The sequence below is a fragment of the Xenopus laevis genome, chromosome 9_10L (genome assembly GCF_017654675.1).
Source record: "Xenopus laevis strain J_2021 chromosome 9_10L, Xenopus_laevis_v10.1, whole genome shotgun sequence".
Classification (NCBI taxonomy): Eukaryota; Metazoa; Chordata; class Amphibia; order Anura; family Pipidae; genus Xenopus; species Xenopus laevis.
Genome location: NC_054387.1, coordinates 95993728 through 96016501, shown reverse-complemented (window position 1 = coordinate 96016501; position 22774 = coordinate 95993728). Strand labels below are relative to the sequence as shown.

The 22774-nt window shown below is 38.6% G+C and overlaps 1 protein-coding gene across 1 annotated transcript; it reads right to left on the bottom strand.

Moving 5' to 3' along the window:
* Positions 1 to 764: 764 nt before the first annotated feature.
* Positions 765 to 19888, bottom strand: gby.L (globin Y L homeolog). The gene is given in 3 exon segments (NM_001095686.1): positions 765 to 905; positions 6930 to 7161; positions 19791 to 19888. Coding segments are annotated over 3 exon segments (471 nt in total).
* Positions 19889 to 22774: the final 2886 nt, after the last annotated feature.

Below are 22774 nucleotides of genomic sequence, written 5' to 3'. Positions count from 1 at the left end.
ACAGCCTGAACCATATTAAGGTCAAATTTGTGGGTACCACTTGTCAATCTAGTATAGCCAGGCATCAATAATTTGTGTTATGGAAGAATTACAAACGGATGAATTCACTTGTTTGAACAAATGCAGTTCTTTTTTCCATGGCTTCATTCTTTTCTGTAGCCAGTCAGGGGTCCCCAACCCTTTTTACCTGTGAGCCAAATCCATATGTAAAAAGAGTGTGGGAGCTACTAAAACATGGGAAAAGTTTCTGTGGGTTGTCAAATAAGTGTCAAAATGCCTCTGTGGATCTTTGGCCTGCAGGAGGCTCTGTTTGGAAGTAAATTTGCATCTTTATGCCTCCAAAACTTGTCTCAAAGCCACAAATTTAAAAATGGGCACTCACGTTGAGGCTATTGGGAGCAGCAGCAAATGAGTCATTAAGCAACATGTTGCTCATAAGCCACTGGTTGGGGACCACTTCTATAAATCAACTCACATGATCATGCAAGAAGGAGGTTTTTAAAAAATGATGGCTTTTGGGTTTAACTATGCATGGAATTGAGAAGAAATTAAAGTTGTCAGAAGACTGAAGAATTATAACTATATTTTCATTATTCACTAGGAACAAACGAAAACAGGGACATTTATTTTACATAGTTTTTAATAAGACAAGGGAAAAAATATGAATATGCATTTGGCATTGTTGTGTGAAATGTGTTTTTGTTACATGTTACGTTTTGTTACATGTTAAACGTTCGAGATATTTTATTTTCAAAAAAGTTTTATTAGGAATCTGATTTTGTGTAACAGCTGTCCAAGAAGTTGTAGGTTATAGAGAAAAGTTTCTCCCAGGATTTACAGTGCTCTGGAGTAAAATCTGCTCCAAGGGCTTCTTTAAAGATGGTCAGTATTACCAAAAACAGCAACTGTAAATTGAAAAAAATATATAAATTAACATTACAGAAACAGAATTTAGTTTTAACGAGCATATTTTCAACTGTGAATCATGCAAATGTGTGTAACTACAAAGCACTTGTCGGTATTAACTACGTTCTTCTAAGCCACTCTGATTCTACAGCACTTACCCTGTCCCAATGTGTCCTTGGTCTGTGGAGAGTGAGGGACCTTGTGAAGTAAGTGTATATAGTACTCCAGCCTAGGAAAGGATCTCCATATTCTGGCAACAATAGCCTGGTCAGAGTGTGGGAAGGGGATTAATGCAGCTGGGCTGTAGGTGGTTTAGGGGAACTTTTAAACAGAATAACAGAGGAGCATTGTAGTGATACTAACACATTTCTTAAAGTTATAGGAATGTGTCACTATCACTTTAATACTGTATCAAGAAAGTACTATTAACAAATAAAGTAAAAGAGAATAGGTCTAACTAGATGGTGTCGTTTCTGAAGAAACCACAAGATGTTGGCTTTGAAACGCAAGAGGTGTTGGGACCAGTCGCCCCTGGTGCATAGAGAGTACACAAAGTTGGTAGAATCTGGTTTAAAACGGTGAAAATGGAAGCAGATCAAATTGTACCATTAAAATCAATCCAAAAACCTGATTGGCTGTTTTTGGCTCCACCCACTTTTAAAATTTGAATCCCAGTCCCCCTGTGACCGACTGTGCCAAGTTTGATGTCCCTGCCATTAACTGCGAAAGAATGGCAGCAACTTATATATTGACATTGATTAGCAATAGGTAACATTTGATTGGCTGTTTTAAGCTCCACCCAGTTTTCCGAATTTTAACCCCAGTCATGGTCTGTACCAAGTTTGGGGCCTCTGGCTTTAAAAATGATATTATGTTTTTCTATTGAAAATCAATGAATGACATTTGATTGGTTGTTTTTGGCTCCACCCACTTTTCCAGATTTTGATCCCAGTCCTCCAGTGACCAACTGTGCCAAGTTTGAGGACCCTCCCATGAACAATCTAAGAGCGGCGACAGTTTTAACTTTTCCCATTGAAACAAATGGCTAATATTTGATTGGCTGTGGTAGACTCCGCCCACTTTTCCAAATTGGAACCCCAGTGACCCATGGTGCCAAGTTTTGGGTCTCTGGCTTTAACACTGTGGGAATGACAGTGTTTGACATTTTCTCATTGAAGTCAATAAGGAAAATCTGATTGGCTGTTGTTGCTCCGCCCACTTTTTGGAGTCCCCAAAATGTGACAGAACTTTTCAGGTTGACCCCATGACTAAGTGACCCAAGTTTGGTGAGTGTAACTTTAATGCTGTACGAGTGGCAAAAGTTTCAAATTTTCCAATGAAAGTCTATGGGAAAAAATGGATTGCTTAACAGAGCACAAGCAACCTATTTGGGTATGAGCCGAACAAGTGTGCAAAGTTTCATAATTGTACTCCTAAAACTCTGGGAGGAGAAGCGTTTAGAAAATTGCTAAAATTTCATTGGCTGTTGGTAGCTCCGCCCACTTTGGGGTGCCCCCCAAAATACATATTTTTATTCGGGGTGCCACCAACAATATGCGGTCCGAGTTTGGGGAGTGTTGCTTCAAAACTGTACGAGCGGCAGCGATTTGAAAATTTTCCCTGTCAAAGTCAATACGAAAAAAGGCGTCTTCGGTGGTCCGCCGCACGGGCGCAGTGGGTGGGATCGCTTACTAAAGCACAAGCAATGTACTTTGCTATAAGGCAAATAGGTGTGGAAAGTTTGGCGCTTGTACCCCTAAAACTGTAGGAGGAGTTGCGTTTAGAAAGTGGGGGGGCGCTAATAATAATAACTAGATGGTGTCGTTTCTGAAGAAACCACAAGATGTTGGCTTTGAAACGCAAGAGGTGTTGGGGCCAGTCGCCCCTGGTGCATAGAGAGTACACAAAGTTGGTAGAATCTGGTTTAAAACTGTGAAAATTGAAGCAGATCAAATTGTACCATTAAAATAAATCAAAAAACCTGATTGGCTGTTTTTGGCTCCACCCACTTTTAAAGTTTGAATCCCAGTCCCCCTGTGACCGACTGTGCCAAGTTTGATGTCCCTGCCATTAACTGTGAAAGAATGGCAGCAACTTATATATTGACATTGATTAGCAATAGGTAACATTTGATCGGCTGTTTTAAGCTCCACCCAGTTTTCCGAATTTTAACCCCAGTCACCCAGTCATGGTCTGTACCAAGTTTGGGGCCTCTGGCTTTAAAACTGTGAGAATGGCAGTATTTGAAACTTTTACATTGAAGTCAATAGGTAAAATCTGATTGGCTGTTATTGGCTCCGCCCACTTTTCCTAAATTTTGACCACAGTCACCCAGTGAGTAATTGTGCTGAGTTTGGGACACTTGGCATGTACGCCGTAATAATAGCAGCAATTTGGCGTTTTTCATTAAGGTCAATGGCTGAAGTCCGATTGGCTGTTGTTGCCCCGCCCCTTTTTTTCCTAATTCTGAACCAGAGTCACCAAGTGACTAACACTTTAAGGTTTCGGAATCATGACATTTAACCTGTAAAAATGGCAGCAGTTTTATGTTTTTCTCTTGAAAATCAATGAATGACATTTGATTGGTTGTTGGTGGCTCCACCCACTTTTCCTAACTTTGAAGTGCAAACACCCAGTGACCACATTTGTGATATTCGAGGTCCATGACATCAATAACGTGCAAATGGCAGCAATTTTAATTTTTCCCATTTAAATCATCAAAGAAATCTGATTGGTTGTTTTTGGCTCCACCCACTTTTCCAGATTTTGATCCCGGTCCTCCAGTGAAGTTTGAGGACCCTCCCATTAACAACCTAAGAGTGGCGACAGTTGTAACTTTTCCCATTTAAACAAATGGCTAATATTTGGCTGTGGTAGACTCCGCCCACTTTTCAAAATTTTAACCCCAGTGACCCTTGGTGCCAAGTTTTGGGTCTCTGGCTTTAACACTGTGGGAATGACAGTGTTTGACATTTTCTCATTGAAGTCAATAGGGAAAATCTGATTGGCTGTTTGCTCCGCCCACTTTTTGGAGTCCCATGACTAAGTGACCCAAGTTTGGTGAGTGTAACTTTAATGCTGTAAGAGTGGCAAAAGTTTTGAATTTCCCAATGAAAGTCTATGGGAAAAAATGGGGTCTTTGGGGGGCCACGGAGGGTGGGATTGCTTAACAGAGCACAAGCAACCTATTCGGGTATGAGCCGAACAAGTGTGCAAAGTCTCATAATTGTACTCCTAAAACTCTGGGAGGAATAGCGTTTAGAAATTTCAAAATTTCATTGGCTGTTGGTAGCTCTGCCCACTTTGGGGTGCCCCCCCCAAAATACATATTTTTATTCGGGGTGGCACCAACAATATGTGGTCCGAGTTTGGGGAGTGTCGCTTCAAAACTGTACGAGCGGCATTGATTTGAAAATTTTCCCTGTCAAAGTCAATACGAAAAACGGCGTCTTCGGTGGTCCGCCGCACGGGCGCAGTGGGTGGGATCCCTTACTAAAGCACAAGCAACGTAATAAGGCGAATAGGTGTGGAAAGTTTGGCGCTTGTACCCCTAAAACTGTAGGAGGAGTAGCGTTTAGAAAATGTGGGGGCGCTAATAAGAAGAAGAAGAAGAAGAACGAGCTGAACTAGTAGATCAAGATGTTGGCTTTTTCAAAGCCAACATAATAATAACTAGTAGAATAGTATGTTGGCTTCTTCAAAGCCAACATAATAATAATAATAATAAGAAGAAGAAGAACGAGCTGAACTAGTAGATCAAGATGTTGGCTTTTTCAAAGCCAACATAATAATAAGAATAAGAACGAGCTGAACTAGTAGAACAGTATGTTGGCTTCTTCAAAGCCAACATAATAATTATGTGGCATAAATAACAAAGGAAATTAAACAGACAATGGCAAGTAACCACAAGACAATTGTATGGTTAGGAATGAATGATTTTCTTTCTTTCCATACTGTACAAACTAACCTGTACCAAGTTTGATGCTAAACAAAGGCTATTAAAGTCTTCAAAGTGGATCTCATTTAATTACAATTTTCTTAAGTGCACTCAACAAATTTTAAGTTGGCCAGGTTTGCTTGCTGTCTCTGAGTTAGCACCAGCATTTACATGTAATGCATATTTTTAAAAATACACTTCTTTAGAAAGGTAGGTTTTTTTATGATTTTTTTTTAATTATATTAGAATGAATGTAGGCAGGGGCGATCCTGGCCCCTCCGCTACCTGAGGCAGCTTGCTGTTGCTGCCACCCCCCTCCCCCATACGATCACCTTTTTTTGCGCCAGAGGGGGTCCCGGGGGGGGTCCACGAGGGTGGCGGAGAGGGCCAAGAATGCTAGCGCAGAGAGCATAATTGGGCATATATATGCATTGAAGGGCTAGGGCACACACATAAGGAGTTACACACCAGGGTGCAATTGCAATACAGAAATACAATATCCACTCGAGAAGAATGCTGCTGCACTCCAGGATTTATCATGAAAAAAGTTAATGATATATTTGATCGATGTTTCAGTCCTCACCATGGACCTTTATCAAGATGTGTGTGTGTGTATATATATATATATATATAGATATATATATATATAGATATATAGATATATAGATTAGCAGAAGGACCTGCACTCCCGCACGTTTACTTCACGACAAAATTGAGTCATTTCTGTCACATGACTCACTGAAACTTGTGTCTTATAATACTTAAAGTACCCCCGTTTCAAAATAAGAGGATATTAGAAGCCACCTCGGAGTTCCATGACCTGTATAAAAACACTTGGGGGCAAATTCACTAAGCGCTGAAGCGCCGAACGCTAGCGTCAATTCACTAGCGTTGGGCATTTTCGTTACTTCGCAAATTCACTAACGAACGCTGGCGTAGATTCGCTAGTGTTACTTCGCACCCTTACGCCTGGCGAATTTTCGCTATGGACGTAACTACGCAAATTCACTAACGCGTGCAGTGTACTGAACGCTACCTTTTACGCTAGACTTCCTTCGCCACCTCAGACCAGGCGAATCGCAATAGAGTAGATAGGGATTGCTTCCAAAAAAGTTCAAATTTTTTCTAAGTCCCAAAAAACGCTGGCGTGTTTTCTATATTATGGGTGATAGGCTGAAAAAGATCGAGAATTTTTGTTGGGGCTCCCCTCCTTCCCCCCTTCATTTCCTAACTCATGGCAACTTAACTATACAGTGGGCACATGTGTAGAAAAATTTTATATTTGATGTTTTGAAGGTTTCCCAGGCATTTGTAGTGATTCTACGTATTCCTCCATTGAAATTTGAATTTGGCGCCGTATGCAAATTAACCTTCGCTAGCGTAACTTCGCTTCACTTAGCGAATCAACGCTAGCGCAACTTCGCAACCTTACGCTACCCCTGTGCGCAACTTCGGAGTTTAGTGAATTTGCGGAGCACTGGCGAAACTACGCCTGGTGAAGTGCGGCGAAGCGCGGCAAAGTTGCGCCTGGCGCAACTACGAATCTTAGTGAATTTGCCCCTTGGCCTTTGGCCTCCTGCTTTTATATGGTCATGGAACTCCTCTGCAACTTTCTCAAGGCCCTAAAGTGGCCACAACTTAATAATAATAAAAACAATTTGATTTGCAGCAAATTGGCATGTGGGTCCTTCTAAAGATTTCTACATGTTTATTTAATTCTGCACCCGTAAGTGTTGCAGTATATATATTTCTTGTATAAGCTCTATGCACACACTGTATTAGAGTCGCAAGCCGTGGTGCCAAATATATTTATTTTCTTATATATAAAGTTGCACACACACACACAATATAATGGGGCAAATGCCACCCTGTTTTTTTTCTGGGTTACTCTTTCTATGCAGAATACATTAGGGTCTATGGGCTCTTTATTGCTGTATTTAGTAATAATTATTGTTTAACACAAGTACCATTTAGGAACTTATTGTGACTGAAACATTTACCTGTAATGAAAAAAATCAGTATATAAAACAATACTATAATATGTAATATGATATAGTGATATATATTAATATATAAAGTCGCATACCTGAAAGTTGTTAACTCCAACCTTGTGCACATCTTGGTGCCTTTGTGCTAAATGAGTTAAAGCACTGCTCACGACTTCCCAGTCATTTAAGTTCTGAATGACTTGGTTTAAGGCTCCCATAACTCTCTTTCCATGAGCTCGAATTCCAGGATTCACTTGCATCTCTTCCAGTGTGGCAATGTTTTTCAGGTTCTTGAAATAGACTTTTGTCTGGGGATACGTTGTAAATAGTCTAAAATAGTGACAAATGCAAATGCTTCATTAATCATTATTCTTTTAAAGGCTTTCATTCCTAAAGAATAGTTGTAATTTGGAAAATAACTTACCGTAACTTACTTTTATATGAGTCTACAAAAATCAGTTCTTATGTAATAAATAACGGAACCCAATGCCTACTCACAAATAAAAGCCACACATAATGTTATCCATTTATACAGTACTTAGTACAAAGATTAATTTGGTACGCACTCTCAGCGGCTTTAATCACTTACACGCAAGGTATGGATGGGAAGAAGAAGCAATAAGTTGGCCCGCCCTATACCAGCCCTAAGAAAAATGACCCCAGACTGGTACAAAAGTAATAGCAGCATCAGCCCATGGTATCAGGTAAGCAATTAAACTTGCCAGGGGAGGTGACAAATTTGCACCTGGGCAGTTTTGCTTTCACCGTTAAACCTGCAGATGGCTGAAAGAAGCTAATAATTGATTGCTATGGGTTACTGCCCATGTGTAAATTTGTCCAGTGGTTATAAATGACCCCCAACAGGGTCGGACTGGAGCATTGGGGGCCACCAGGGCTGCAAAATGAAGGGTCATTGAGGGTCACCAGGGGCCCCCTTCCGACTTCTAAATTCCCACCCCTGCCACGCACATGTGTGAACACCGACGCAGCGGCAGAAGATCTTTTTTTTTTTTTTTTAGGGGCAGCCAATCAGGGGAACAGGTCCGACCCTGACCCCCAAAGGTTTTTAGGATAAGAGAAAAGATCAGAGAAATACAGTAAGCAAAGGAAAGGAATTTAAAAATATGGAATGACAACATTTCCATAATCTACTTTTTTACTATTTTACAGTCGCAAATAAATGGGGATGTAAACTGATGGTAGGGATAACATTTGCAAGGTTTGCCTTGGGAGCCAAAACTAGTTCAACCTAAGCTGATCTGACATCAAAGTCTTTATCCAGGTCAAAAAGAGTATCTTTCTGGTACTTACCATGTATCATATTACAGGTATGGGATCCGTTATCAGGAAACCCGTTATCCAGAAATCTCAAAATTACGGAGCTTTATTTGGATTATTTTATCCAAATAATCCAAATTTTTTTAAAAATGATTTCCTTTTTCTCTGTAATAATAAAACAGTACCTTGTGCTGGATCAAAACTAAGATATAATTAATCATTATTGGAGACAAACCCAGCCTTTTGACAAAACCCTAAAAACAGATAATTTGATACAGACACCATATGCATCACATTACAAACATTATTCCGTTGGCCTGTAAGGAAATTGTTTACTATTTTTCATGTGTCTGTAAAATTTTTAAAACGAGTCATTGCACTTATTAAAAGTGAGTGCCATGTTAATTTAGCACGCTGCTCCCAATGGAAAAGGGGCAGGAGAAACACTACATGTTGCCACAGCAAGCAGAGAATAACCCACACAGATGTTTCCAATATTCAAAAAGCAAAGCCAGCAGTTACAAAATAACAAAACATTACACGCTATCATAACATCTTAAATTATTTATGTGCAAGTGCTAAATTTTCAAACACTGGCATGTTGTACAGCAATCAAAAAGCCCCTTCTCAATTCAAAATAATGTGAAATGCTTCTAATGATCTAAACACATGCATAACATATGTTTTTAATTTACAACTACATTCCTGGGATGCCAGAATTCACAGCTATAGATGTACAGAATACTTCCTTGCCTATGAAAATGTGTTTGTAGGGGGATAAAGAAGGGGGGGGGGAGAACTGACATTCTCAGTAGCAGGGGTAGCCCTACAAGGGGTTATAAGTTTGGGTTTCATGATGGCCCAGTGTTTTTATATGGTCATGAAACGCCTCTGTAACTTATAATATCCTTATATTTTACAAGAGGGGGTACTTTATTCACTATGTACTCGCCATGCTGGAGGAGCATCACAGGAGCTAATTTATATTATTATTATTATTATATTGTTATTATTATAATGAATATTCATGTATTGTTATTAAATATGTTATATACAGTACTATGCATTGTGTATTATAGTACATAGAAATACAGAATGTCTTACTGGTTATCTTTATTTCTGTAGAATGTATTAAAGTATTATTGCAGTTAGAGACAAGAGAAACTACTCCAAAGCTTTCATAATTCTTCATGTTTTGGTGGTTTAGCAACCACAAAAATAATTTGATACACAGATAAAGAAAGTGTTCATGGTATAAGGTGGTTTACTCTGTCTCATATTTAATAACAATACTGCTTATTTGCTTTGGACATGCAATGCTAGTGAGTAAAAAGGGAAATGTTGCTGGGCCAACATGGGGGTATATTTATCAAAGAGTGAAGTTAGAGATCGCCACAGTCCTCTAGACTGAAATTCTGCCACTCTCCATTCATTTCTATGGGAATTTGAAAGGCGTATTTAGGAATGAACTTTCACTTTCACCCATTGATAAATACTCTTTTAAAAATCACTTAGAAATTAATGGAGAGTTTAATGGAGAGGATTAGGCTAATATCAAATGGGTTTGTTCCACAGGTACTGGCATTAGGTGGAAAATAGTAAAAGCCAAAAAGACCTCCTCTGTTCATCATTCGGTTGGAGATTTGTGAGCGCAGGTCCACCAGTCAATGCTATGTGTTCTTTCGGTACATTATTTCCCATAGATTACCATGCGATTCATATTTTTCTCTAAATGGTGCTGTTTAAAATGCCCTGTCTTACATTAGCCTAAGGCTAGTGGCACAAGGCTAAAAAGGCAATGCAAATTGATTCACTCCTTCTTATTATGTCATGACACCATGAGTGTGAAAGTGCTTCACATTGGCTTTTCTCCACTGTGTTTCTATGCAGAAGAGCTATCACCCAAAATAATTAATGCAGTAAGACAGAAAACCCTGCGTTGTTAAGGACCAGTAGCAATGAACCTTTAGTAAACATAAAGGTTTACTTTAACAAAAATTAGAAAAGTATAATTTGTGAAGCAAAAGTGAAAAAGGCTCCGCATTGAGGGGAAAACACATCAGAGGAGAGATTCATTGTGTGACATTAGCCTAATTTTAAAATGTTAAAATGTTTTAAAATTTTCCCTTTTTGAGGGGTCTATCCTTCCTGAAATCTTTCAACACCACCTTCTTACTGCAAAATTCAGTATAACAATTCTATATCTACTGTGTCCATGTAGCATAGTGTATCTGACATCACCCTTTACTATACACTGCCTTAAACTCATAACCTCATAGTTTTTCTTGTACCCCAACCCCCCAGACCGTAAGGTCCCATGGACAGGGTCCTTTTTATGTTGGTTTGTTTATACTTGTTCCATTGATTGTAACTGGTTTGCTTATGTTTGTTGTACTATTTGCATTCCCTACAAATATTTGTACAGCACTGCAGCATATGTTAACACTTTTAATAATAATAATAATAATAATAATAATAATAATGTTCTGTCCTTCATTGTTTGTTATGGCATAAGCCCAAACCTCTAAACTTAAGGTTAAAATGGAACTTTATTTTGTAACAATATTCAGAGAGTGTTTTTCTTGTCCATCTGTTAGTGGTGTACAGAGAGAACAGATAAATGTCTGGACGTTGTCCAACAAATGCAAAGCCAAAAATGGACTTCCTGGCCACCCAATACTGGACTTCCGCAGTACTTTGTAAAGCTATTTCTGTCCCATTAGTCTTCTCTTCCAAGTATTTAATTCTAAATATTTTCCCATTAGACTTTGAGAGACCCACTCAATTATTGTGTGGAGGCTAATTAGTGTGGAGTTTTTCATTTCTCTTACAAATATTATTATAATTGTTTACTTAGAAATGTCCCCACAATTCAGCATTTCTGAGTGGATCTGTTGCACAGATAGTGCCAGAACATATTCTCATTATTAAGATTGTTATGTACACATATAAGGCGCCAACATCTTCCGCAGCCCAGTACAATATAAGTGTGTGTATACCAAACATATAGGTTACATGCAAATTCTGATCAATACAGGAAGGGAAACAGGGATAAAGTGTGTATTTTTCTAGCATGTCCAGTAGAGAGAAATGTCTATAACACTGCTGTATACAGCCTACACCTCAGGGATGTATTGATTCCAGGATCTGGCTCGGGACTTGCCATTTTCAGCAGGATTCAACCAAATCCAAGTGCCTGGCTGAACTGAATAAAAAACCTTAACTTGACTTTTTGTCAGGGTTTTTTTAGCCCTTCTTTATCCTAGTTTGCATATGCAAATTAGGGTTTAGATTAATTTGGGTTTTGCTGAATCCTTGTTGAAAGATTCAAGATTCAGCCAAATCCCAAAATATTGAATTCATTGCATCCCTAATACACGTCAAATAAAAGGTGCTATGAAGGTAACAAGGTAAAATTGATTAGATTGAAAAAAGAGACGTCCATTGAGTTAAACCTTTTGATCTAAGTTTAACCTGCCTAACTGCTAGTTGTTCCAAAGGAAGTGGAAAACCCATCTGAAATTTCGAAGGGAAAAAACTTCATTGCTGGCCCCAAGATTGGACCAGTTTTGCGCTTAAAGCTAATGTGAACATTTTTGATGTAGCTATCTTCAATAATGGTCATACTTTATGCAGAACAGTTTGGGTGATATTAAATGATAGCCTAAGAGTCCTGGATGTATTATTTCCTTCAATCTGACATTTCTGGCCAAATTGTATGATGATTAATGCACCACACTGGTGCACTAGTGGACCAGACCAAATAATGAATCCCAAATGTAACCCTAAACAATATGAATCCTCACAGACTGGTCTGACCAATCTCCCACAATTTGGTTGCCACATGTTTGGTCAAATCAACCAGCTGTTAATCAGTCTGATATGTTGAAATGCAGCATTAAGTTTCTTAGCTTCAGGCCATGGATTCGATTTAGCCAGCAGGGTGGATTTTGAACCCATTGAATTTTTGTCTGCTGGAAAAAGAGAATTAAGTGGTCCCCTGCCATCTCCCATAGAGTTTTAAGGGAATCACCTGAATGTACTGGTACTGGGATTGCAGCCTGACAAACCACACCAGAGCATTTAGTCTACAATATGTTAAGTGATGCTGAACGGCCAGTCCCGGATTTGTGGAAAAGCCACCTAGGCCTGGGCCTATGGCGGCAGGATTTTAGGGGGGGGAATTGCTGCCCAACCACACCCACATTGATTCCAAAACACTGGGGATGCGATGGAGATACAAAAAAATTTCAAATTTCCCATGCACCAATTCCCATTGCTCCAGTCCAGATAATGAAAATTTGTACGAATAAAGTGGAGGGGACAGGGGTGACGAACGTCAGTGGGCCTAGGGGCACCCACTATGTAAATCCGGCCCTGTTGACGGCTTATCAGCAATACATTTACATACATACTGCAGTTTTCACTAGTTTTTGTGTAGTAATGTTTAATAGATCCAAATTAATGTAAATGTTTACGTCTCTAATTTCAAGAGATTAAGTGGCAACTATATTTTAAGTGGTGTAGTATAGGAATCTGTATTATGACTGCATATGTTGCATAAGAGAATTAATAACCAACAACTTGCCATTGAAAGCAACACATGGAATATAAATAATAGATAAGTGCAAATATTCATTGGACTAAATGCATCCTTGATGAAGAGATCTTAGCAGCACTTGTAATTAATATATTGCCCAGTACTCAGCTGAATAAATCACACATGCTACAGCCAACAAGATATTGTACTAAATTAAAAGGGATGTGTGTGGGAGGCTGTATACAATTCTGACATGTTATTAAGCACCATTTAATACATTCTTAATATGAGATACTAATGTGGTCTTTAATTTAAAGAAACACATAAATCAGAAAACAGAGCAGGGTAACAAAATTAGTAAAAGAAGAACATAAAGACTGGTGTCCCGGTCTAGAGTGTAGGTTAATACTGTGTACCTTCAGCAATTGGCTATAAGTCTTTATGTTCAAGTTCAAGTCTGTTCTGCTACTAGTATTTTCTAGGTTCATAGGGTATATGGAGCTCAGGCCGGGAAAAAGCAAAAATAATGCCTTTTCTTCAAGTGTAGGGGTGGGGGGACAGCCCTCCCCCCCTGGGGGGACAGCCCCCCCAAACACTGTTTCCCTTTTTGACACAGTAAAAACAGCATATCCATGTGCCGGCTGTTTATTATCTACTGGGACCAAGGTCACTGAGCCTACAGGAAAAGAGGAGGTCACCAGTAAGCACAGCTGTTAAGGAACAGTTAATGTCTGCTAGAGATGAGGTTTTTAGATGAATGTCATATAACATTCAGACAGGCCATCATTTTGCAAGCAAGGTTTAGATCCTGTAATGAACACCCTGACAGGGTAAAATTAAGAATTGTTAAGGAAGTTTAGAAGGGGAGGATAGCTGACCAATTACAAGTTCCCCTTGAACATGAAATCCATCAACAATTTGCTCAGGACATTTATTTCGTTACTCCAGAGATGCTGCTGAAAAATGTATACACTAAATGTTGCAGTAACAGTTCAGGATCTGCACCCGAATCAGTACTGATACCTTTTAAAGCTTACACAAGGTAAGCAGAGGAGGACAGGCAGGTGATGGCAGCAGTAGTAATTTAAAGATTGGAAGGAGTTGCTTTTAGTTTTAGAATGCAGGGGGTGAGAAACTTGATGAAGGATGGCTTGATAAAATAAGCAATGAATGGCTTTAGAAAAGAAAGGCTCAAAGAACAATAGAAAACCAATTTTTTGTTAAAGGAACTGGTTGATGCTTTAGAGCAGTTATCCCCAACCAGTGGCTTGTGAGCAACATCTTGCTCTCTCCCAACGGCCTCAAAGCAGGTGTTTATTTTTGAATTCCTGGCTAGGAGGCAAATTATGGTTGTATAGAAACCAGGTGAACTGGCAAACTGAGCCTCCTGTAGGCTACAAATCCACAGAGTAACTACCAATTGCCAATCACATCCTATATTTTGCACCCCTGGGAACTTTTTGCATTATTATGTTGCTCTCCAACTTTTGTATGGTTAAATATGGCTCACAGGTAAAAAAAAGTTTGGGGACCCCTGCTTTAGAGAGTGTGGAGAATATTTATTTTTGCTTATAAAATACCTTTGTTTAAATTTCCGGGAATAAAAGAGGGGTCATATTGTCACCTATGGTAGCCAAGATTTTTTTGCCAATGATAAAACATCCTGTGTGCCTTTGCCCTAACAGGGGATGAACAGTACAGAGCAGGAGGACTCCAATGACTCCAATTAGTTGAGTTTTAGACAGGGGGGAAGGTGGAAGTCGGTTAGAAGTAGGTTGCAATAGTCTAAGTGGTATAGGAGAAGGACACGAATGAGTGATTTAGCAGCATCAGGCTTTGGAAATTGCATGAATGTAATTTGAAGGGTAGGAAGCTTAATTTTAGTTAGGTTCAGTTTGAGGTTGCATTGTTCGTCCAGGAGGCGATAGTTAGGAGGCAGTTTGAGATGTGGGTCTAAATAAAGTGTTTACATCTATCATGAACACTACTTCCTGCCTCATAAAATGCTTAATGCGTAGTAATGGTCATTGACTTGGAACTCACTGCAATGAAAATGATTTATACACAAAGTTCATCCAAATATGCCCTTTCTGGTTGTAGAATAATAACTTGCTGAAGGAATGCTAAAAGCTTGCAGAAATCACTTCATGTTATAATACAAAGAAATAAGCCAACGTTCATTTAAAAATAATCATTCATGCTCATAAGAAACTTGAGCTCTGGGGAAACCAGACTATTTTGTTCAGAGGAAGGAATGTTAATTTGACTGCCAAAATCAACATGAGATTAATAGTATATATATCACTAAGAATATATATATATACATATACTGTATATATATATCACTTAAGAAGAAAACTATATGTGTTAAACGTTCAATACAAGCGTACTGAAAAATATTGCAATACTACACAACATATTAAGAATCTATATAATATGTAAGACATTATTTTGCTTTCCTACTTACTACCATGTGATACATCCTTACTACATAAATAGGGTATAAAATCCATAATAACTAAAGTCTTAAATTGGCCATTCACTGACCAAAAAAAAACTGCCAACAAGCTTATTGGCCCATCTATGGGGCTCACCAATATCTATATAGAAGGAAAGTTGTGAAAATAATAGTGTTTTGGGTTGATTGATTTCTTCAAAAACCCTAATAGTCCCTTGTGTCTGTTCTACTTCCTGCTACCTCATTTGCCAGGCTGTGCAGGGGAGCTGACAGCGCTCTACAGGAACCAATCAGAAGCCTGACCTGATAGGAAACTTAAGCCTGGATTTGCTTGTAAGACTGTAGGGCTGTGATTGGCTGTCCCCCTCCTACTGGAAGGGACTTCCTATGCCCACCCCTCATTTGAACTCAGACAGCAAATGTAGAAGATCTAAAGGGAGCTCTCATTTTTAAAGATATTTATTTTTAGCCAAAGTAAAATCAACACTATATATAATACATTATTGCTCACAATATTAGGGGGGGAATTAACTTCTCCTATATGTCTCTTTAAGGCAGGATTACTCCCGCAACTCCACTAACACCCACTGCCTCACAGTCTCTCTCATAAATACAAAATTCATTTACAGTTGACTATAGAATTAACTAAGCCATATCTACATCTGGAGTGTGTAAAGGATCGTCACAAACAGCAATTGAATGATAAATAATGCAAACCATGAACAACATTGTGGTTGCTATCTAATTCATCCATACACTAGTAGAGATTGTACTGACGTTTCACTTGTCATAAAGTTCATTCATGTATTTATACAATATTGTCTGTGGAGTTTTAGAATTGTATTTATCAGTGGGTGGAGTTCACAACTTGATAAATATACTTTGAAATCCCATAGGAATGAATAGAACGTGGATGAGATATGGCGAGCTCTAACCTAACATTTTGATAAATCTGCCTCCTAGTGTTGCATGCCTGTGGCATATAAATGAAACAATGGTACCTTTGGTTCCTACAGGAATATTTTATCAGCACTGTTTTATAGTGATGCAGTTATGAGAATTATGATCTTGAATTAAGGGGGTTCTGGCTTTGCTTAACATTGTCTGCATTGGGTCTGTGAGGGTCATATGCTAACACTGGACTCATTTGCCCACTCTTTGAATTGCATTGTTTTTTTCTAACAGACCAAAAACCTACTTATTAATTAGTCAACCTTCAATTTAACTTTTCGTATGCTATATAGGTCAGTTGTTAGCAACATTTCAACTGGTCTTCAATTATTTGCATTCAATCTTTCCAGCTTTCAAATGGGGGTCACTGGCCTCAGCAGCCAAAAAAGTATTACTCTGTGAGGCTACAACGTTATATTGCTTATTTTGCTCATGTTTCTGTTCAGGCCTCTCCTGTTTATCTTCCATAACCTTCATCTTCAAACCTTCGCCTGTTTGCTTGGGTCTAGATTACCCTAGCAACCAGGCTAAGGTAGCTGCTAAAATTCCAAACTGCAGAGGTTGTTCAGTTGGTTTATCGAACTGGTTAAAAGATTTATATGGGCTACTGACAATATCTCTGCATGTATTGCCTATCTGAGAATATCAAAGGAGGACTGTCACTACTATCTGTGATTTAAATGGCCAAAGCATTGTCTGATTTGTTGTTTTTACTACTTCATTTAATCTGAATGTTTAGTGGTAGGTTGGGAGATTGCAACGTGCAATTGTTTGTCAGACATAAGGATTTATCTGCATGTCTATGGCCAGCTTAATAGGGCTGATGTGAATGACTGAATACTCTGATTAAAGGGAAAAGGGGAATAAAAATCTGAGATGGGGCTAGACATATTGTCAATTTCCCAGCTGCCCCAAGTCATGTGACTTGTGCTCTGATAAACTTTAATCACTCTTTACTGCTGTACTGTATGTTGGAGTGATATCACCCCCCTCCCTTTTCCCCCTCAGCAGCCAAACAAAATAACAATGGGAAGGTAACCAGATAGCAGCTCCCTAACACAAGAGAACAGCTGCCTGGTAGATCTAAGAACAACACTCAATAGTAAAAAACCATGTCCCACTGAGACATATTCAGTTACATTGAGAAGGAAAAACAGTAGCCTGCCAGAAAGCATTTCGCTCCTAAAGTGCAGGCACAAGTCACATGACCAGGGGCAGCTGGGAAATTGACAAAATGTCTAGCCCCATGTCAGATTACAAAATTGAATATAAAAAAATCTGTTTTTCTCTTTTGAAAAATGGATTTCAGTGCAGAATTCTGCTGGAGTAGCACTATTAACTGATGTGTTTTGGAAAAAAACGTGTTTTCCGATGACAGGATCCCTTTAAAGAAATGTGCAACATACTAGGGGGTTATTTACTAATCTCCGAATGCAGAAAATCCAAAAAATTCATCTTTTTTTAGCACAAAATCGGAATTAAAAAAAACACAATTTTTCGGAATTTATTATACCCCGAGGATGGAAAAAGTCAGGCCTGCCGAGGTTGCATATAAATCAATGGGAGAAGTCCCAAAGATTTTTTGATCTGCACTGGGTTGCGTGCAATAATCCAAACTTTTCAAGGTTTTCGGGCAAAAATCTGAAAAAAATTGGGTGGAAATTCCTAAAAATTCTTAAAATTCAGATTTTTTTCCCCGCAAGCAAAATTTTCGTAAAAGTGTATTGATAAATACGGAGAAAAAACCCCGTACGGATTTGGTCACAGTTTTTTCAGATAATATTGAGATAAATTCGGACTTTGATAAATGGGCCTTTAGGTCTCTGAACCAGAAATGGTGATCAAGGGAAGAAAAAGAACTGCAAAAAGTAGCAGGGCTGAACTCTGGCAAGTTGTATGATGTGTTGGTGGTACTCCTGCAGGGTATCCTGTGGTGATACCCTAATAGATCAATGTGATAGAAAGGAGGTAATTGCAGGAAGTCCACGGCAGCAAGCTGAGTCTGCAAGTGTATCTTTATTGGGGTAGTGAACAGCACACTACATGTTTCGGGCAAGGCCCTTTATCAAGTGTATCAAGAAAAAGAACTGTAAAGTATTATTCTTCATTGTGGCCATCAACTTCCAGCTGCAAACAGCTTACATACATTTCTCAGAAAACAAGTATCATATAAATGGCTCCTGGAAACAGCACATTTATGAGTGCCCACATGAAATAAATCAGAATTCCTCTTGTCTAGAAAATAACAAATCCTGTAAAGTCAGCAGTGCAAGGTCAGGGCAGTAAGTGGCGATTGCCAAAAAAAAGAAAAAAGTGGAAAACCAGAAATAAACAACCCAGAATAAGTATCCAGTGTCGGACTGAGACACCAGGGGCCCACCCAAAAACCTTAGACCAGGGGCCCACCATATAACCTTAGATCAGGTGCCCACTCTCAGTACTAATATTCTTCATATCCTTAATCAACCTCTATTCTCCTAGTCTGTTCTCTAAATACTGTAATCAATTAGTCAATCTATTTAGGCTATTTGTTCTCATAGAAATAGGGAATGGCCATGAAATAGGCCAAAAGTTTAGCAGCATGAGGGCCACTGACACCTGGGCCCACCTGGAGTTTTCCTGGTATCCATGTGGGCCAGTCCGACACTGTAAGTATCCTCAGGGTGAAAGATAATGTGACTTACAATCAGTAACTAAATGGGAAACCAAACCTGGTTAGGGTGAGAAGGGCTGTAAACTAGCAATTCTAGCACTCGTCAAGAATGGTATTATCCTGTCCATACATTAGAGCAATGTTGACTTACTGAAACCTGAGCCCACTAGCTGTGCAATGCATATGTTCTTGATATAACATGCACCCAAGGGATATTGCTGTAAATATATCATTGTATTACTGACAGTGCTATGTTGCACAATTATAAAAATGTAAATATTTTGGTTTTTAGACCCCCTATGCGACTTAAAATACTGGTAACACAAAAAAGTGAAAATAATTCAAATACATTCAAGGATGTTTTATCTGTACCCAGTATTTCATGTAAGCAGTCCATTTATGTGTTGATATTCCTTTAACAAGAGAGTGGAAACCACTTTCATTACAGCACATGTATGTATTTTATGCACATTGGTTGTAGCCGGCATAGTTTATTATCTTTTGAGATTTATGTGTGGATTATTTCAAAATACAATTCAGACAAAATGTTTTGGAGAATAATGCTTTTGTGCAATACATTTGCATTATATATTTAAACCCAAAATGTAGGAATACATGAAGCATCAAATAAGCTTTTACTACATGCCCTGCTTGCATTTCTTTGGTTTACTGGATACATTTACGGATGGAAAATGCAGGCTTTGAAGTGACAAGGACTTTACGTCATTCAGTAACACAATCTGTCCTTTTAATGATGGACCTGCTCCTGGCAGCTTTTCCCCTTGGGAATTCTTCACCATGCTCATGCAAATGAACTGCTGATATTGCTGCTGAGTCCTATAATTTAGAACATACACATTGCTGCTTCCAAAGCTTGTTACTGACTACTGTTGCTCAGCATTATACATTTTTTTCTATGATATACCTACTATCCTGTAGGACTAGCAATGTGCATTACAAACAGAGCAGTGGATAGAGACTTGTATACCACAGACACATATAAAAATGCTCACGCTGACAGTGTACAATGATCCCTGCCTCTGCAAACACTAGCTGAAATTTGATCTTAAATCAGTTACCTGATAACAACTGTTTTTCCTGATTCCTCTGGATTCGCGTATATTTTGCACCATATTTCATTAATGTTCTCTATGTCAGCTGCTGTTAAATCAGCCATGGTTGACAGGAATGCTTAGTCTCTTCTACTTTCAGAGCAGAATACAACTATTTCCCCTTGGAAGAAGCCACAAATTACTGTTGAGTTGTTCAAAGAACAGCTGTAAATACTTGGAAACCCCTCCTTCCACAGGAGTGGCCTGGTTTTATTCATGTGTAAAACACCAATCCGCCTCTGTGTTAGCTTTCATACTGTATTTAAAGGAGCATTCAGGTGAGCACAGCCTCTGAAACATGCCTTGAAGGAAAAAAAGTTTTGTTTTGTTCTTTTTTTTTAAACAGCCTGTGGTACAGAAACATTTTCATTAGGGGGTAGTAAAACATCCATTGATGCACTGACAATACTGCATGGATCTAATGTAACATGCTCTTAAATACTGTATGGCCAAATCCTACAGAAGTCGCTTACTTGAGCTTAATCAAATCTTTTTTATAACATTTGTGTAAGAGAGTCCCACAGGCTCCCAATTAGACAATATTAGCTTGAAAATGTATTTTCTATTTAAGCTAATGCCAAATGTGGAATTTATACACTGCATTTTTAAAAATTCTAATCTAGTGTCTAGTATTTTCTGACATTCTCTTTTATTGCCTATCCATGTGTTACCCCTGTTAAAGAAGAAGAACGTTTAAAAAGCACTGGGGGTGTCAAATGTTAAGCACCCCTCCCCGAGTTATTATATAGTGAAAAACGTGCAGCCTGTAAAATATAAGGATATTATAAGTCACCAGAGAATTACATGACCATATAAAAACAGCTTTTATATAGTCATGGAACTCTAAGGTGACTTCTAATATCCTCATATTTTACAACAGGGGCTACATTATTTATTATAATACACAAGTTTCAGTGAGTCATGTGACATAGATGACATCACCAAGCACCATTTATAAGGATAGAATACACAGGAGCTATGAATATCCTGTAAATTATATCCTTATATACTGTGTTTAGTGATGTTATCTGTTTTTATATGGTCATGGAACTCCTCTGTAACTTATAATATCCTTATATTTTACAAGAGGGGGTACTTTATTCACTATATAATTTAGAGGATATTCATGGCTCTTGTGTATTACAATCACTTACCTGATACCCTGTTCCCTGAAAACTGCACTGAACTGGGGTACACTGACACCCCTAATTAATTATGCCTTTCCTTTAACTTTAATTTTGTTATATTGTTGAGAAATGCTTCAGTTGTTTTTTCAGTTCCTTGCTCCTATTAGCATTTTTTTTTCATTTTATGTCCTTTGTAGATCAGAGCATTTTGATGTTTCTTTATTACATTTTCTTCAATTAATCTTTCATCTGGCCAGTTGACAAAGGTCTCTAGGAAGCCAGCCTACCTTCTCTGGTTACTCTTATGCAATATAACATTGTAATCCTTGTTTTCCCTTAATGAAACCTTGAAAAATCCTTGAAAAAATAACAGAACCTTCATAAATGTATGCAGTAGATTTATTTATTTATATATATATATATATATATATATATATATATATATATATATATATATATATATATATATATATATATATATATATTATATATAAAGCAGTCTGGAAGCCGGCACAACTCGTATAATAGTCAAAATTGCCTGGGTGCAATAAGACAAAATATTCGGTATAGCAGGAAAAAAGCTAGCACTCTCAGGTCTTAGCAGTATGAAAAGTGTTTATTTAGAAAACAAAATCGAATAACGTTTCGGCAAACAAAAATCAAAGGGCATATATATATATATATATATATGTGTGTGTGTATATATATATATATATATATATATATATATATATAATCATGCATGTAGCTGGAGCACTCAAATTAATTAGGTAATTGCCCAGGTGCAGGTTATCATGAAAAATTCATAAAGCAACAAAAACCGCACACAAAGGACTTGTAAAGTGCAAAAAAATAACCAATTTATTGCAACGTTTCGGCTCCTGTACTCGAGCCTTCTTCAGGTGGTGTGTACAGTAAAAATAACAATCAGCTTTTAAACACAAAATGGCGCCAAAAGCACAACCTGTGACATCATGGGGTCAAATGTGCGTCACTAGTAAGAGTGTATAAATATATAACGTTGATCGGCCGCTTATTCTAAAGGACCTGCGTCCCATAAGGTGAGGTAATGGTCCGTGCGTGATGGGTGAACTGATATATCCATGGCCAATCAGTGCAGGTAATTTAGTGCTCACATCGTGAGTAACCACATTCCCCGTGTGCGCTAGAATACAGACCACTGGAGCCCAACTTACCCCAGAGGAGCAGGAGCAGCAAGAGGACGGAACCGCTACATTGTTGCCTTTCTGACAGGAGACGTTATCCCACAGCAGTGGGGGCGCGGCCCGAGCCTAAGCAGTGTGGTTGGCGGTGTGGTGTACGGCGACGTGTGGGATAACGTCTCCTGTCAGAAAGGCGACAATGTAGCGGTTCCGTCCTCTTGCTGCTCCTGCTCCTCTGGGGTAAGTTGGGCTTTTGGGAATATCTCTCCTTTAAAAGCCTGATTGCTGGCTGGGGAGGATTTAGCCCTTAGTGAAAAAACAGCGTTCAACGGACATTGATTACAGGTAATGCTAAAATGCACATAAAATATAAAACAAGTTAGGGACCGCCATTCGGGGTTTACCTTGACGTGGTATGGTGGCTTATCAATTTTATGATCATAACTTTGTAACAAAATAACCCCTGTTTTGGGTACATATGCAAAAGCATTTATTATACTTATATATACTTTAAAGCCTTTAGAGTGCTCCCACAACCCCCTTGTTTTGATATTGTATATTTAGCCAGGAGCTGTGGCATAGCTTCAGTGGTTGTAGCACCCCATACCCCCCCTTTAAACTAGTGGTGATCCTATGCTTTTAAAACTGGGCGTTTGTTTTG